Source organism: Labeo rohita, chromosome 24 (assembly GCF_022985175.1).
Source record: "Labeo rohita strain BAU-BD-2019 chromosome 24, IGBB_LRoh.1.0, whole genome shotgun sequence".
In the NCBI taxonomy this organism is placed as follows: Eukaryota; Metazoa; Chordata; class Actinopteri; order Cypriniformes; family Cyprinidae; genus Labeo; species Labeo rohita.
In genome coordinates, this window is record NC_066892.1 from 18,050,403 (window position 1) to 18,067,241 (window position 16,839).

Here is a 16,839-nt window from a genome sequence, read left to right on the forward strand (position 1 = left end):
TTGGTACATCCTGAAATTTAACTTTTATTTGTTACTCTTATATTTATGTGCAGTTTCCCTCTTCAGAAGGTTTATTAAGGATTTATTTATTATATATAGCATTCTAGATATCGTTTCTAGTGTTTGGTGAGTGTACAAGGGCTTGGAAAACTCAGTTTCTCTTCTTCAAACCCTGCTTTTAGTTTTCGTTTGCATGGGGTCTTTAAACGCATTACCGCCTGTATATTTGATTTAAAACAACTGAGGTAAAATGTGTTTAAGGCATACAAAATTTACTCTTGAAGGACGTGTTTCGTTTGGTTGGATTTCAGTTCTGTGCAACAATGCAGTGCAATGTGTACGGGCTCTTTTTATATGTTTTCTGAAGGAGAGGCGCGAGCTGTTACGCTAACAGGGCAGGACGTGGAATTATTTTTCTAAAAACAAATGTTGCACAAACAAAAAAAAAAGACATTTATATACTATATAAGGTTTATTCTATTTATAAGCATTTTTACAGAGCACAGCCATTACAATATGAATTCTACGATATTTTTCTATAGAAATGCACAATTGTATTTTGTCAGAAGCAGTATAGCTCCTTTATATCAAGCATCTCACACATCATCAGAATTAAGACTCGAAACCTATGATTCAGTGTGATTTGAAATGCTGAGGATGCAGGAATCCTTTTTGAACCCTTGAATGCAAAAAAACTCATCTCTGTTTCATTTCAAGCCCATAGAGCCCCACGTATTTCTGTAATTTGAAAAGTTATGGTATTTATCTGTATAATAAAAAAAAAAATGTTATGCCTTGTAAGTCTGATTTCTCCATGATTTTTTATTTTTATTTATTGTGCTATAACACATCTGCAGTTGAGGTCGATAGTGTACATTTGAGCATCTTTACAACAATGACTATGATTTTGAGATCCGTCTTTTCACACCCAGAAAAACTGAGCGACTCATATGCAACTATTACAGAAGGTTCAAACGCTCACTGATGCTCCAGAAGGGAAAACGATGCATTAAGAGCCGGGGGTGAAAACTTTTGAACAGAATGAAGATGTGTATATTTTTCTTATTTTGCCTAAATAGCATGTTTTCTTCATTTAGTACTGTCCTTCAAAAGCTACAGAAGATACTGACATGTTTCCCAAAAGACAAAATAAGTTACATTTACTCTGATCTTCAAATTCCAAAAGTTTTCACCCCCCAGCTCTTAATGCATTGTGTTTCCTTCTAGCACATATGAGTCCCTCGGTTGTCCTCAGTGTGAATAAAGATGGATCTTAAAATTATGCAGTCATTGTTGGAAAGGGTTCAAATACACAAAAATGCTGAAAAACCAAAGAATCTGTGGGACTTGAAGGATTTTTCTGACGAACAGCAGGCAGTTTAACTGCTCAGGACAAACAAGGGACTCATGAACAACTACCACTAAACAAAAAAAGCACAGATGTGGATCATTCAGGTAACAACACAGTATTAAAATTTAAGTGTATGTAAATGTTTGAATGGGGTCATTTTTATAAATTCAATTATTGTTTCCTCTTGTGGACTATACAGTGGAGAAAATATTATTTGAATCCCTGCGGATTAAATAAAAAAATTCATAATGAAACAGTTAACCGATAACCAATATGGTACCACACTATTTTACAATACATTTATTTATTTTTGTTGGGTTAGTTTGCACTAGAACGAAGTACATTACAAACCAACTCGGTGTTTGTATACAGTGATGACGTTTTTATGGGCGGAGCCTATCTGGTGACAGAAAACGACAGTTTTCAAGTAACAGTCATGGAATAAAAGAATAAAAAGGTAAATTTGAGTTTATATTTTAAAATTCTCACTTTACTATCACAATTCCAAAATGATATCTCACAGTTCTGATAAGAAAAATCAACCTGTCATCATTTTCTCCTCGGCTCAGAATGATAAATTACACGTCTGGGTTTTTTTCCCCTCAGAACTAACAAGCTCGGTATTGTTCAGTAGATATAAACTTGCATTTGCGAGAAAAAAGGTCTATTTTTATTTATTTATTTATTTAAATAGTATGTAATGCTATAATTGTAGGACTACATATGTCTCCTATGAACTGCATATGTAAATATTATATAGACCTATTGTTTAAATCAAATTTATGCTTTAAAAGTAACGTTAGTCATAGCAGGTTTCATGCATAGCCTGTCCGCTTAAAGGTGCAGTGTGCAAATTTTAGCGGCATCTAGCGGTGAGGTTGCGAATTGCACATAGGGCCGACACAGGACAAAGATGTCGTCGTCTGAGACAGCAGAGAGAAGCCAGTGGTAAATTAAATAATTATATTATTATAGTATTGTGAATACTATTGTTACCTGTTTTATCATTGTTTTATTCACAAGAACAACATAGTGGCGAAACACACTCGGTAGAACAGTTTGTCCATTGAAGGCTACTGTAGAAACATGGCAGCGCAAAAAAACAATTTCCATGTAAGGGGACCCGCGGTGTATGTAGACAGAAATCACTCATTCTACTGTAATAAAAACATAACGTTCATTATAAGGTCTTTATACATCTCTAAAAACATATTATAAAAAACCATTCATAAGGGTCAATTTTTCCAAACTGAGATTTATACATCATCCGAAAGCTTTCCATTAATGTATGGTTTGCTATGATATAACAATATTTGGCTGAGATACAACTATTTGAAAATCTGGAATCTGAGGTGCAAAAAAATTAAAATATTGAGAAAATCACCTTTAAAGTTGTCCAAATAAAGTTATTAACATTGCATATTACTAATAAAAAATTAAGTTTTGATATATTTACAGTAGGAATTTTACAAAAAATCTTCATGGAGCATGATCTTTACGTAATATCCTAATGATTTTTGGCATAAAACAACAATCTACAATTTTGACCCATACTATGTATTTTTGGCTATTGCTACAAATATACCCCAGCGACTTAAGACTGGTTTTGTGGTCCAGGGTCACATTTGTGTATATTATGTTGCATTTCTGTCAATAGATCATCCTAAATATTACATATCGCACCTGTACCCTGCTGAACCCCCGCCCCAGCTAAAACCAGCCTAAGTTTAAGCTGGAAGTAGCTGGTTTTATCTGGTTGTTCCAGCTGGTCTTCCAGCCTGACCAGCTAAGACCAGCCTGGATGACCAGCTTAGGCTGGGTTTAGCTGTTTTTTTTTTTTCAGCAGGGTAAACGTCTGCATTTAGCTTGGCGTCTTTAATGACATTATTCTATAAAAATGATGTCCATAATTGTTTTTCTCTTAGCCTATTCCTTGGATTTATCTATTTCTCTCCACTGTTACCAGTGTTTTTCTGCTACCACAGTGCGAACGTAGTTGCAAGTGACGTAACTACAACTACTCCAGATTGGACTTATATGTTATAATACAGAGCATGTTGCTCTGAACCCTCTACAGTAGTCCATTGAAGGCTACTGTAGAAACATGGCAGCGCAAAATAACGATTTCCATGTAAGGGGACCTGCGGTGTATGTAGACAGAAATCACTCATTCTACTGTAATAAAAACATAACGTTCATTATAAGGTCTAAGGGTGCAAAAAAATTTAAATATTGAGAAAATTACCTTTAAAGTTGTCCAAATAAAGTTCTTAACATTGCATATTACTAATCAAAAATTAAGTTTTGATATATTTACAGTAGGAATTTTAAAAAATATCTTCACGGAACATGATCTTTATATAATATCCTAATGATTTTGGCATAAAACAAAAATCAATTATTTTGACCCATAGCTTGGCATCTTTAATGACATTATTCTATAAAAATGATGTCCATAATTGTTTTTCTCTTAGCCTATTCCTTGGATTTATCTGTTTCTCTCTACTTGTTACCAGTGTTTTTCTGCTACCACAATGCGAACGTAGTTGCAAGTGACGTAACTACGTCTACTCCAAATTGGACTTATATGTTATAATACAGAGCATGTTGCTCTGAACCCTCTGACCTTTTAAAATACTTTGAGCGTTTCACTTTTGCATGACTAAATGTAGACACGCATAGCGTGAGCACTGTGCTCCACACTACAGAATCAGTTTCACATGTGTAATCTTAAACTTCTTCAGAGGCCAAAGCTCTACCAGCTTCTAAAAAGCGAATGTAAAGTGTTGCTGAAATTGGATTAAGATTAGTAAGCAGTGAAGGGATATAGCTGGTTATGTGTTTTCTTAAAACAGAGTCGCTAAGACGTTAACATAAGCAAAATTATATTTCTGTGTATAGCTGAGCCCCGCTGGAATAACTGGTTTCTACTTAGTAAACCATATAATGGATTATATGTAGTGAATCACCCTTGTACCCTTAGTTGTAAGCACTCTAAGAAAACCAACGTCTGAGTGTAGCGTACGTGGCAAATGACTCACATACTGGTAGTCTAAACAAACCTGGGCTCTGCTTTCCTGACATAAACAGCTGTCAGAATGTAAATTACGTACATCTAGATTGTTTCATACAATAAACAGCATTCCACATTCAGCTTAGTTTACAAATTCAATTAGACCAAAGAAATTGTGATGTATGGATCTCAGACACTAGCATTTAGTGTTTATTTTGTAATGCCAACTGGATGTGATTGGGTCTAATTAATGCTAGGAATTTGCCATAAGCCATCATTAATTAAAACATGGAATTGCTGACTGTGGTTTTGTATTGTATTGTATTGTCTATATTTTATGGCCCTGCCTTTACAGTATATATACATTATCCCAATAAGTCAATAAAATGGTTACATACACTCTTAAAAATAAAGGTGCTTGAAAAGGTTCTTCACAGTGATGCCATATAAGAATTATTTTTGGTCCACAAAGAACCATTATGACAAAAAAGGTTCTTCTGTAGCATCATGAAGCACCTAATAGTTAAGGTATACATGGGTGAATTATCAATTTATGACAAATAAATAATGGCTTAGTCTTTGGTTTACTGTTGATACGTAAGAATAAGAGATTTGAGAGCTGAAGTCCCTGGGTCACTGGTTCCTTTAGATATGCACACATGTGAAATGAGAAGTGACAGAACTGTTACAGGAGCTCGGATGTGGCTTTAGCCTCAGAGGAGTGTGATGATAAATCAAATATGACATGTTTTTTTTTTCTTTGGGAGAGAAAGAGAGAGAAATTATCTTCTATACACCTTATCTTCTATACTGTACCTATGACCTTAATTTATTTAAGTCCCAAACAGATCCTAGACATCCTGAAAATCATAGATAGATAGATAGATAGTGCTGTTTTTTCAGTGAGAACCATTAAGCATCACTCATTGCGAAGTAGTGAAATGTTCAACTGCTTCTGTATTTCCAATTTGCTTCATCAATTAATTTATTTTTCTTGGGTGAGCCACAACAGCTGCATGTAAACATTTACTCATATGATTTATTGACCTTGTATCATATTATCAAATGCATGAACTATTTCTGTCACGCTAATTTACTCTAACAAAACTATTGCACAACATGTCATCTCGCAATGTCATACACTTCTAACCCTTAATAGTTCAAAAACATACTTAAAGAAACTGTATGTAAAGGTTTTTTTTTTTATTTCCCTACTATCAATATCAGTTTCAAAATCATTCTGACTGCCAAAACTGCGTAGTACGTAATTAAATTTCAAAAGTACTTGTAAATAGATTAAATTTAGTAGTCAAATGATTAATCGTAATGAATCGGATCCAAAATGAAAGGTTTTTTTTACAAAATATATGTGTATGTGTACTATATATATATGTGTATATATATATATATATATATATATATATATAAATACACACATGCATGTACATATTTAAGAAATATATGTTATGTTTTATATTGAATATATATATATATATATATATGTAATATCAAATATATATGTAATATCAAATATATATAAATTCATACATGTAAACATTTTTGTATTATTATTTATATATACATAATAAATATACACAGCACAAACATATATTGTGTAAACAAAAAAGTATTTTGAATGTGATTAATCGCAATTAATCGTTTGACAGCACTAATTTAAATTACATTTTAAAATACTCGTAATCAGACCACAGTTACTTTTTTATGGATTACAAGGTTACATGTTATTTGCACAAAATAAATTATTCATAATTTATTGATTTTCCCTAATTCCTCATTTCATATTTTAAAGAAGAAGTCCACTTCCAGAACAACAATTTACAAATAATTTACTCACCCCCTTGTCATCCAAGATGTTCATGTCTTTCTGTCTTCAGTCTTAAAGAAATTATGGTTTTTGAGGAAAACATTTCAGGATTTTTCTCAATATAATGGACTTCACTGGTGCCCCGATTTTGAACTTCCAAAATGTAGTTTAAATGCAGCTTCAAAAGGCTCTAAATGATCCCAGCCGAGGAAGAAGGGTCTTATCTAGCGAAACAATCAGTATTTTTTTTCGAAAAATAAAAATTTGTATACTTTTTAAACACAAAAGCTCATGTAGCACAGGCTCTGGGATGCGTGTCCACGATGCTACAAATTAGTAATGGGGCGTTCTTGAACGATTCTTTCATTTTGAACAAATCTTCAATGTGACTCGGGAAGAACGAGTCTCGGGGAGTGATTCGTTCAGTCGCATATGCACAACATCCTATCAGGTTCTGTACTGGGATTAGTTCACCTGTTTCGAGTCTTCGGGTTTTTCGAGTCGTTCGTTCATCTTATGGGGCTATCACGTGATGAACGAACCACTCAAACCCGAAAACTTGTCGGAAAAGAGATGAGATGAGCTAATCATAGACTAAAGACCCAGGTAAACAATTAATTAATCTTTTCTGTTTCTTATAGCATTATAGTTTTGATGTTTGTAGTGTGATCAACATTTGTGTAAGCCGTAGATGTGTTAGGGAAGTAACACGTAACATTTTAATTATATTTTGCTAAAATTAACAAAATGGGCGAAATGACTCGAAAAAAAGATTTGTTCATTTTGCTGAACAAAAGTCTGAGTCAGTAAAATGATCCGAACTTCCCATCACTACTATAAATCATGTCTAAGTTCATTGTCTGTGTACTTTGGCTCAAAAAAGTAGAGTATGTCAAAAAACTCCATCTTATTTTCTCCTACAACTTCAGAATCGTCCGACATTGTTGTACCTTTTTGTTTGTAAACAGCGTTTGACTTATTTGCACTTTCTTAGTCTTTGCACATTCGCATTGTAAACACTGGGTCTGTGGTTCCGCCTATGTTCCGTGTGACCTTTCGATGTGATTCAATAGTACGTGAACGCGGATCACAGAACCTGTGCTACAGGAGCTTTTGTGTTCTAAAAGTATACAAATTTTTATTCTCTGAAAAAAAATGACTGATCGTTTCGCTAGATAAGACCCTTCTTCCTCGGCTGGGATTGTTTAGAGCCTTTTGAAGCTGCATTTAAACTGCATTTTGGAAGTTCAAAATCGGGGCACCAATGAAGTCCATTATATGAAGAAAAATCCTGAAATGTTTTCCTCAAAAGCCAAAATTTCTTTACGACTGAAGACAGAAAGACATGAACATCTTGGATGACAAGGGGGTGAGTAAATTATTTGTGAATTGTTGTTCTGGAAGTGGACTTCTCCTTTAAATGTTCCTTTCTAAAATAGCCTGTGATGAGTAGAGATTGGGGAATGGTGTCTATCTTAAAAAGTTAAAGAGACAATGATGTAAAACAGTAAGGTGTGACTATCCCTGCTTGGTATAATAACACTGCTAGAAAAATGTGCTGGTCAGATGAAGTCAGTGAACACAGCCATTGCTAAATTTTTGAGCAATGATGAAGGAGAGTCTAGTGAGACCTAATTCTAGATCTAGTGAACTGGACCTGAACCTAGGATCTGCATAATCAGATTTGAATCTCTCATACCGTAGAATGGGGAGATATTAAAAAAAGGCAAAAAACTTGTAAGATCAGATCTATGTGCAAAGGTACAGTGGGAGGGATCGATTCTGTAATAAGCTGCAGAAAGCTGATGTTTTGAATAGAAACACTGAATATTATTCAGAGATATGGTTCCAGCTTTTCATAGATATCTTTAATGATGACACACTGGTTATGGGTGGTCTGGACCAAAAACCACAAAGGCCTGTGAGAAAGAGTACATCTGGTCACAGAAGCAGGTGTGGGATGGGGATACCATCAAAATGGGACACAAGAAATGGAGCCAAGAGATCAAGGTAAGGATAACAATAGAGTGATTTCATGACGCGTCATCAATCAGCCATATGGGCGGCTGTGAATGTAAACAATACCACTAAATCGAACAAAACTTGCATATTTTGCTGATTAATTGCTTATGAAAATGGTCAATTATTGTCATGTTTTGGGCTGTACTAATCGGTCGGACCGGGAAAAACATTTGTAGTACTATAGACTGCCAAAAGTTATACCAATCAAGGAGAAGAGTGCAAAAAACTGTCTGAGGAACAAAAGGTGTTTGTGGTTGGCCAAACTGAACCTGGATTTCCACGTCAAGAATCTTGACAACATTTGTTTTTGTTCTTATCATTTCCGGTCAGATAAGTGAAATATTAGGCTAATATGTTAATTAATACTGCTTGTACGTGTCTTGTATCTATTCCACCTAATAACTTCAGTTTGACAAAATATTGTGCCATTTCTTGCAAGTCCTTCTCTATATGATTTAGCAGCTTCCACACAATTTTTTCTGTGGTTTAGACAGCATAAATTAGCAGAACAACATATTCATTCATTCAGTGCATTAACCATGCAATCCATGCTGTTGTTTACATCTGTGTATCTCCAATATGGCCGCACATCTGGGTAACTGACCAAACTATGACATAAGTGATTTCTGATTTTTTTTCTCAGTACTGTGTGATACAAACTCACAGTTGTGAGATATGAAGTCAGAATTGTGAGATGTAAATTCTCAATTTTGACTTTTTTCTCAGAATTGCATGATATAAACTGCAATAGACTGATATGTTCTCAGAATTGCCCCAGCAGGTGTCGAATGTCACTGCAACGTCAGGTCGATGTTGGACCCCAACGTCAGACAGAATGAAAATCGGGTTGACGTCAATTTGACGTTGAATTAACGTTGGATTTTGATTACATAACCTACAAACAACACAATATCAACATTAGCTGACGTCGGTATTGGACATCAAATTGTTTGTCTCACAATTCTGACTTTATAACTCATGAGTTTATATCATGCAATTCTGAGAAAAAAAGTCAGAATTGAGAGTTTATATCTCAGAATTGAGTTTGTCTTGCGATTCTGACTTTATAACTCACAATTACAAGTTTATATTTCACAATTCTGAAAAAAAAAAGTCAGAATTGAGAGGGGTTTTTTTATCTCAGAATTGAGTTTGTCTCACAATTCTGACTTTATAACTCACAGTTACAAGTTTATATCTCACAATTCTGAGGAAAAAAGTAAGAATTGCAAATTTATATCTCACAATTCTGACTTTATAACTCACAATTACAAGCTTATATTTCACAATTCTGAAAAAAAAAGTCAGAATTGAGAAGGTTTTTTTAATCTCAGAATTGAGTTTGTCTCACAATTCTGACTTTATAACTCAAAATTACAAGCTTATATCACGCAATTCTGAGAAAGAAGTAAGAATTGCGAATTTAAATATCTCAGTTCTGACTTTATAACGCAATTCTGAGAAAAAAAATGAGAATTGAGTGTTTATATCTCAGAACTGAGTTTGTCTCACAATTCTGACTTTATAACTCACGATTATGAGTTTATATCACGCAATTCTGAGAAAAAAAGTCTTTTGCGAGATGTAAAATTGCAAATGCAAGAAAAAAAGGTCATAACTGAGGTAAAAAGTCACAATTACCTTTTTTTTTTTGTATTCAGTGGCGGAAACGGGCATCCATAGTAGGGGGCTTCAAAGTCCCCTATATACAAAACTACATACAGTTCCTTTGACATTGGAGCAGTTTTGAATGATACCTCACATAAGAACTTGTTAACATGCTTCAAAAGTCCTCTTTTTATGTTAAGTAACATTGTACATGTACTGTATCGTAATAACAATAAATAATGCACAATAGCATGCAATAAATGAAACCCTAATCCTAACCCTACAGTAAGTACATGTTGTTAATTAATATAAGTCAGTACTAAATGTAACAAGGACACCATAAAACATAGTGTAACCATATGTTGCATTGTTTTTGTTTTGGGCCTGAAAGATTCCAGATATAAAGCTTTGAATAAACACAATTCATTTTTATTTTTTAAAACATTTGATTGTTTGATATAGAATGAATAAATACATTTTTTGACATTTTCTACACATTTTTAGAAGACAAATTTCAACAGAACAAAGAATTTTAGATCTTTATCCAGAACAAACATGCTTTTTATTTGGCATACCTGATGGTTTTTATGCTGTTTTATAATTGTGCTTTCTTCCAGTTCCACAGTGCAGATGTGTTTTACATAGATTTATTAGTCATTAGAGATGATTTAAACAAGATCTGTGTGTGTGTGTGAAGGGACTGTAGTCACAGGCTGTGCCAAAGCCAAACCAAAATAGTGTAAAGCAGCTGCTGCGGGAGTCAAATGTGAGAACTTTCAAAGCAACAGCGCCATGTGGCTTCATTTGATCACCTGTGTAAGTGTTATAGATGACAGGAAGGTCACTGATTGTTTGGACAGAGAGAAAGGGGGCTTTTGTGAGACTGTGAGAACTTGAATGCGAATGGATGTGTGTGGGATCGTAAGCAGATAAACTAAAGCTTTTATTAGCAAAAATTACAAGGCAACCAAATGGTTTTGATGCGAAAAATACACCTCTGTCTCCCTCTGTCACCCGGTTCCCATCTGAAGGTTCCTCTGAAATAATGGCACTTTAATTGTATCCTGTCAAAAGTCTGAACAATGGCTTCTTTTCATTACTATAAAAATACAAAAACAAAGAAGAGAGTTGGTCTGAGTCATTTTCTCAGGGATATCAATATAAAATAAGAGAAATCTGAAAGGCCTTATGTTAGGGGGGAAGAAAGCTGGAGATACTTGCACTTTAAAGCGAGTACACAGCGTCATATTTCACCTCTCCTAATATTTCCTCATAAAAGCCTTCTCTCCACACTCAAGCCGAAGTCTCGGGCTGAAATAAATAGCTCTTGCATCCCTCTACCATACCAGCTCTCTTTTACTTCAGCCTTGCACGTGAGCTCGTAGCCTTCGTGACCTTCCCAGTCATCGTTTACCTTGAGTGGGTGCCATTTTGTTATTTTTTTCGGTTGAAAAATATCTATTCTATACTTTATCCTTGATATATTAAATTCAGCGTTGCCAAATCCTCTATTTTCCTTCAGAATTTGGCTACTTTTACACTGTTGCTGCAGGTTGTTTTTTAGTCTGCAAGTTAAAGCGATTTCACCAGAGCGGAAAACCACAGGAAAAAAAAAATGCAATTGGACTTGTTTTGTTTTGCAGACTTGGCAACCCTGATTAAAATCTGTTTTTTTTTGTTCTGAAATATACATGTGTTTTGCACTCAAATATGCCAACAATTTGACACCAGATGTATTGCGGTTGTAGAATTAAATATTTATGAATAACATATTTCATGGTAGCATTGAGAAAAGCATTGAGAATAGCATAAGATAGTTACAGTTGTGTGTTGTGTGAGCATTGGACATCTATTCCAGCTATTTCTGAATCAGTGTAATATATATAGATAATTGATGCATTATAAATCATTAGGATCATTTTAACCATTTCTAAATCTGTTCAGTATACGTTACCCAACCACCTGGTGTGAAAACAGATTTTAATGAACTTGTCAGTTGTTTTCCAGGAACATTGCGCCAACTGCTGGCATGTTGAGCGAACAGCTCATAAGAAAGATAACAGCGCCCTCTACTGAGCAAACGTTGCATTTTGCAACGATCTACCAATCTATTTAGGTCAAAGCAGAAAACTGCCAAATTACTATCAAAATAAAAGTATCTGCAATATGTTTTCATATTACTCATTATACTTATATACAAAGAACTTACTTATATACTTCTTATACACTCAAATTTATATAATAGATATAGAAACAGCAATTAAAAAAAAAAAAAAAAAAAAAGAGAGACAGAGACAGAGACTTTTATTAAGGTATTAATTTTTTTTAATCAGATATCTGATTAAATGACCCAAGCTGCCATTATAGGCTATATAATCATTTTTTCATTTGGTACTGTATTTTCTGTATTAATCTTTACCTCACTTAAACACTTCAAGTTAATATTTGTTATTTATAATAATACACTATACATTATCAGTGCTTATTTTCTCATTAAAATATGAGCATTAAAGGTGAATCATAAATGAAACAGAATTTTAAATCTACAAAGAGATTTTTCATAAAATATAAGCACTAAGAAGCTTTGCATAGTGTTCAGGTCGATATTTTTGAAGGTAAACATGCATTTTCCCCTGTACTTTCTTCTCACAGCTTAAACCTGTGGAGAGAGACAACAAAAATACAATATTTATTATAAAGTGATGTGAAAACAGGTTTATGTGACATTATTTTTCTGTAATTTCTGTGCTTCTTCAGGGTTATTTATATATATATATATATATATATATATATATATATACACGATTTATATAGATACACATATTTTCATTTTATTTCAGCTAGTTGCTAAAAGAAAATCTAACCTTATATTATATATTATATTTATTTGATGTACTAAAATTACTAAAAAATAAAAATAAATAAATAAAAAGTATACACACACACATAAAACCTAACAAAAATGAGTAAAACTTAAATATAAAATGACAGAAATGTAAAATATAAAAACTATATATATATATATATATATATATATTTTACTATTTAAATAACTATTTTCTATTTGAAAATATTTTAAAATCTAATTTATTCCTGATTTTAAACCTGAATTTTTCTCCAGTCACATGATCCTTCAGAAATCATTGTAATATTCTGATTTGCTGCAAAAAAAAAAAAAAAAAAAAAAAAAATTATTATTATTATTATCATTATTATTATTAATTATTATTATTATTATGTTGACAACAGTTGAGTATATTTTTTAGGTTTCTTTGATGAATGAAAAAAAAAGAAAAACAGCATTTATCTGAAACAGAATTTTTTTGTAACATCATGAATAACTTTTGATCAATTTAAAGCATCCTTGCTAAATAAAAGTATTAATTTCTATCATTTTTATTCTATTCTATTCTAGTCTAGTCTATTATAATTATAAGTATAATATATATATATATATATATATTAATGGTTAGATATAATGCTGAGTGCTGATAAATGCTAATCTTTGGATCCCTCTATTCATCAAAGAATCCTGGAAAAAATGTACTCAACTGTTTTAAATATTGACAATAATAATAATAATACTAATAATGTTTTAATAATGATTTATTAATAATATTTCTTGAACAGCAAATCAGCATATTATAATGATTTCTGAAGAATCATGTGACACTGAAGACTGGAGTAATGATGCTGAAAATTCAGCTTTGATCACAAAAAATAAATTACATTTTAAAACATATTCAAATAGAAATCAGTTATTTTAAATAGTAAAAAAGTATTTCACTGTTTTGGCTGTACTTTGGATCTAATAAATACATGCTTGGTGAGCAGAAGAGATTTCTTTAAAAACATTAAAAATCTAACTGTTCAAAAACGTTTGACTGGTAGTGTAATTCAAACTATTAATAAAACAACTACAATAGGATCTCAATCATACTAAAACAACACTGGTCTTAATATGATGTGGCAGCAAATTCACTCTGTATTGTATATATGACAGTGTCTCACCCAGTTCTGCAGCAATATTTGTAATCCTCTGCAGAGCTGCATTCATGTCACTTCCTTCAGACACCAGAACCTCAATTTCTCCCACACAATATCCGAAATCAGCCTGGTCCAGATCCACCCGCACTGCACCGGTCTCTCTCTCTAGCATGTAAGAGCAGCGCTCGGTCTTGAACTCGGCAAAACAGACGAGATTGAGGTCATTCAGCCACTTTGTGTCATCTGCTGAACAGACCTCTGCGTTCTCATTTTCTGCGACTTTGTCAATTTGTTCCTTTTGTGAGGAGTTTGATTCACTCCCTTCAGCCGTGTGTTCCCTGATAATCCTGCTGACTTCTGATTGAATCAGAGGGAAACTGGTTATCTCTCTGTATCGTGTACAAAGGGTCTCAGTGTCATTGTCAGGTGTAGTTCCTGAAACTGCAGGGCATTTCAGCTCCCACAGTCCTTCTCGGCATCTCAACCAAAAATCTTTTAACGTGAGGATGAAATCTGGGGAGTCAAAGTACAGGTCTCGAAACTGCCGCTGACCAATGCATTTAGCTGTACAGACACATGAAAATACAAGAAAAAGACGTAAAGTTAACATATATATATATATATATATATATATATATATATATATATGTATCTGGGGAGTCAAAGTACAGGTCTCGAAACTGCCACTGACCAATGCATTTAGCTGTACAGACACATGAAAATACAAGAAAAAACGTAAACACAATATATATATATATATATGTATCTGGGGAGAAAGTACGTAAACTGTTAACACATATATATATATATATGTATCTGGGGAGTCAAAGTACAGGTCTCGAAACTGCCACTGACCAGTGCATTTAGCTGTACAGACACATGAAAATACAAGAAAAAGACTTAAAGTTAACATATATATATATATATATATATATATATATATGCCACTGACCAATGTATCTGGGGAGTCAAAGTACAGGTCTCGAAACTGCCACTGACCAATGCATTTAGCTGTACAGACACATGAAAATACAAGAAAAAGACGTAAAGTTAACACATATATATATATATGTATCTGGGGAGTCAAAGTACAGGTCTTGAAACTGCCACTGACCAATGCATTTAGCTGTACAGACACATGAAAATACAAGAAAAAGACTTAAAGTTAACATATATATATATATATGTATCTGGGGAGTCAAAGTACAGGTCTTGAAACTGCCACTGACCAATGCATTTAGCTGTACAGACACATGAAAATACAAGAAAAAGACTTAAATATATTAACATATATATATATATATATATAGTCAAAGTATATATGACCAATGCATTTAGCTGTACAGACTGGGGAGTCAAAGTACAGGTCTCAGGTCTCGAAACTGCCACTGACCAGTGCATTTAGCTGTACAGACACATGAAAATACAAGAAAAAGACGTAAAGTTAACATATATATATATATATGTATCTGGGGAGTCAAAGTACAGGTCTTGAAACTGCCACTGACCAATGCATTTAGCTGTACAGACACATGAAAATACAAGAAAAAAATACAAGAAAAAGACTTAAAGTTAACATATATATATATATATATATCTGGGGAGTCAAAGTACAGGTCTCGAAACTGCCACTGACCAGTGCATTTAGCTGTACAGACACATTAAAAAAAATACAAGAAAAAGACGTAAAGTTAACATATATATATATATATATATATATATATATATATCTGGGGAGTCAAAGTACAGGTCTTGAAACTGCCACTGACCAGTGCATTTAGCTGTACAGACACATGAAAATACAAGAAAAAGACGTAAAGTTAACATAAAATATATTAACATATATATATATATGTATCTGGGGAGTCAAAGTACAGGTCTCAAAACTGCCACTGACCAGTGCATTTAGCTGTACAGACACATGAAAATACAAGAAAAAGACTTAAAGTTAACATATATATATATATGTATCTGGGGAGTCAAAGTACAGGTCTTGAAACTGCCACTGACCAGTGCATTTAGCTGTACAGACACATGAAAATACAAGAAAAAGACGTAAAGTTAACATATATATATATATATATATATATATATAAAGTTAACATATATATATATATATATATATATATATAATCATATATATATATACATATATATAACATATTTATATATATGTATATATATATATGATTTATCTAAAGTTAATTTGGATGAGAAGATCTTGACACACCTCCAATATCATGTAGTTTCCTCATAATTTCTGGATCACAAACGAATTTTCTCTCAACCTCTAGAGTCATTTTGTTCTATGAAACGTAAAAATCAAAACAAGAAAGACGTGAACGATGGTATGTTATTTGTATCAATCAAAGACTGCAGTAATTGTGCCAAATCAAATAAGATCAGCTGTGTCTCAAAACCAAGTGAGCTGCCTAGTAAGACAGTAGTTTTCCGCTTACGTGACCGACTAAAAATGCCGTCTAGTTAGGAAGCTCGGTACGTTTCCAAACACAGCCAACAGCGAATACTGCCCGGACTAACAGGTTAATAAATTATTATTTCAGACAGTGGTAATTATACTGTAACTACTATTGCGGTTAAAATTCGGTTGAGATACAATCAAAACAAAGAATGAAAACAACCTATCAAACAAAAAACACGGAAGCTTACTGATCAATCAGCAGTGTAATGAGGACAGACACGGAATTCGGGGTCCTGTGGAGCTTTTCCGTTCAGGCATATTCACGGACAGCCTAATATCTGCGCGTCATTAAGCGCTCCGCATAACCTACGCAACAGAATGATTTTAAGCATTACTTTGACAAATATTGTATTTCTGTCAAGATTACACATTTCACATATATGTTATTGCATAACACATATTGCTACATTATCCAGTTTGGTTTTGTATTAAATATTTACACAGCAAAATAAAATAAAAACTAATAACATGTTCAGTAGAATTGTTATTAATGGCCAAAAATATACATATAAGTGTAAATGTATATATAATATATTTAGAGTTCATTTGCA

General features: G+C 33.1%; 1 protein-coding gene and 1 long non-coding RNA gene across 8 annotated transcripts; one reads left to right on the plus strand and one right to left on the minus strand.

Annotated features, from left to right (window-relative positions):
- Positions 1–12,129: 12,129 nt before the first annotated feature.
- On the minus strand, positions 12,130–16,552 carry thtpa (thiamine triphosphatase). Of its 5 annotated transcripts, none has more exons than XM_051097592.1 (4): positions 16,477–16,552; positions 16,037–16,112; positions 13,831–14,319; positions 12,130–12,478 (listed from the first exon to the last, which is right to left on the minus strand). In XM_051097592.1, the coding sequence occupies exons 2-4, from the start codon at positions 16,104–16,106 to the stop codon at positions 12,378–12,380; spliced, it is 660 nt and encodes a 219-aa protein (XP_050953549.1). In that variant the 5' UTR covers positions 16,107–16,112; positions 16,477–16,552; the 3' UTR covers positions 12,130–12,377. The 5 variants fall into 5 exon arrangements, with proteins under 5 accessions (XP_050953549.1, XP_050953548.1, XP_050953545.1 ...); XM_051097588.1 differs by having other exon boundaries at positions 12,132–12,478; positions 13,831–14,370; XM_051097590.1 differs by lacking the exon at positions 16,477–16,552 and adding an exon at positions 16,266–16,470 and having other exon boundaries at positions 12,132–12,478; positions 13,831–14,370.
- LOC127155415 (uncharacterized) lies at positions 14,192–15,891 on the plus strand. Of its 3 annotated transcripts, XR_007825596.1 has the most exons (4): positions 14,192–14,338; positions 14,786–14,900; positions 15,423–15,555; positions 15,684–15,891. It is a non-coding gene; the product is annotated as an uncharacterized LOC127155415 (long non-coding RNA). The 3 variants fall into 3 exon arrangements; XR_007825597.1 differs by lacking the exon at positions 15,423–15,555; XR_007825595.1 differs by lacking the exons at positions 15,423–15,555; positions 15,684–15,891 and adding an exon at positions 15,180–15,325.
- Positions 16,553–16,839: the final 287 nt, after the last annotated feature.

Excerpts from the sequence above, each read along its gene's own strand:
- thtpa (XM_051097588.1), bottom strand. The coding sequence starts at position 16,106 with ATGACTCTAGAGGTTGAGAGAAAATTCGTTTGTGATCCAGAAATTATG. Across the intron at positions 14,371-16,036 it reads GAAACTACATGATATTGGAG|CTAAATGCATTGGTCAGCGG; the intron begins GTGTGTCAAGAT and ends GTGTCTGTACAG. Across the intron at positions 12,479-13,830 it reads AAATATTGCTGCAGAACTGG|GTTTAAGCTGTGAGAAGAAA; the intron begins GTGAGACACTGT and ends CTCTCTCCACAG.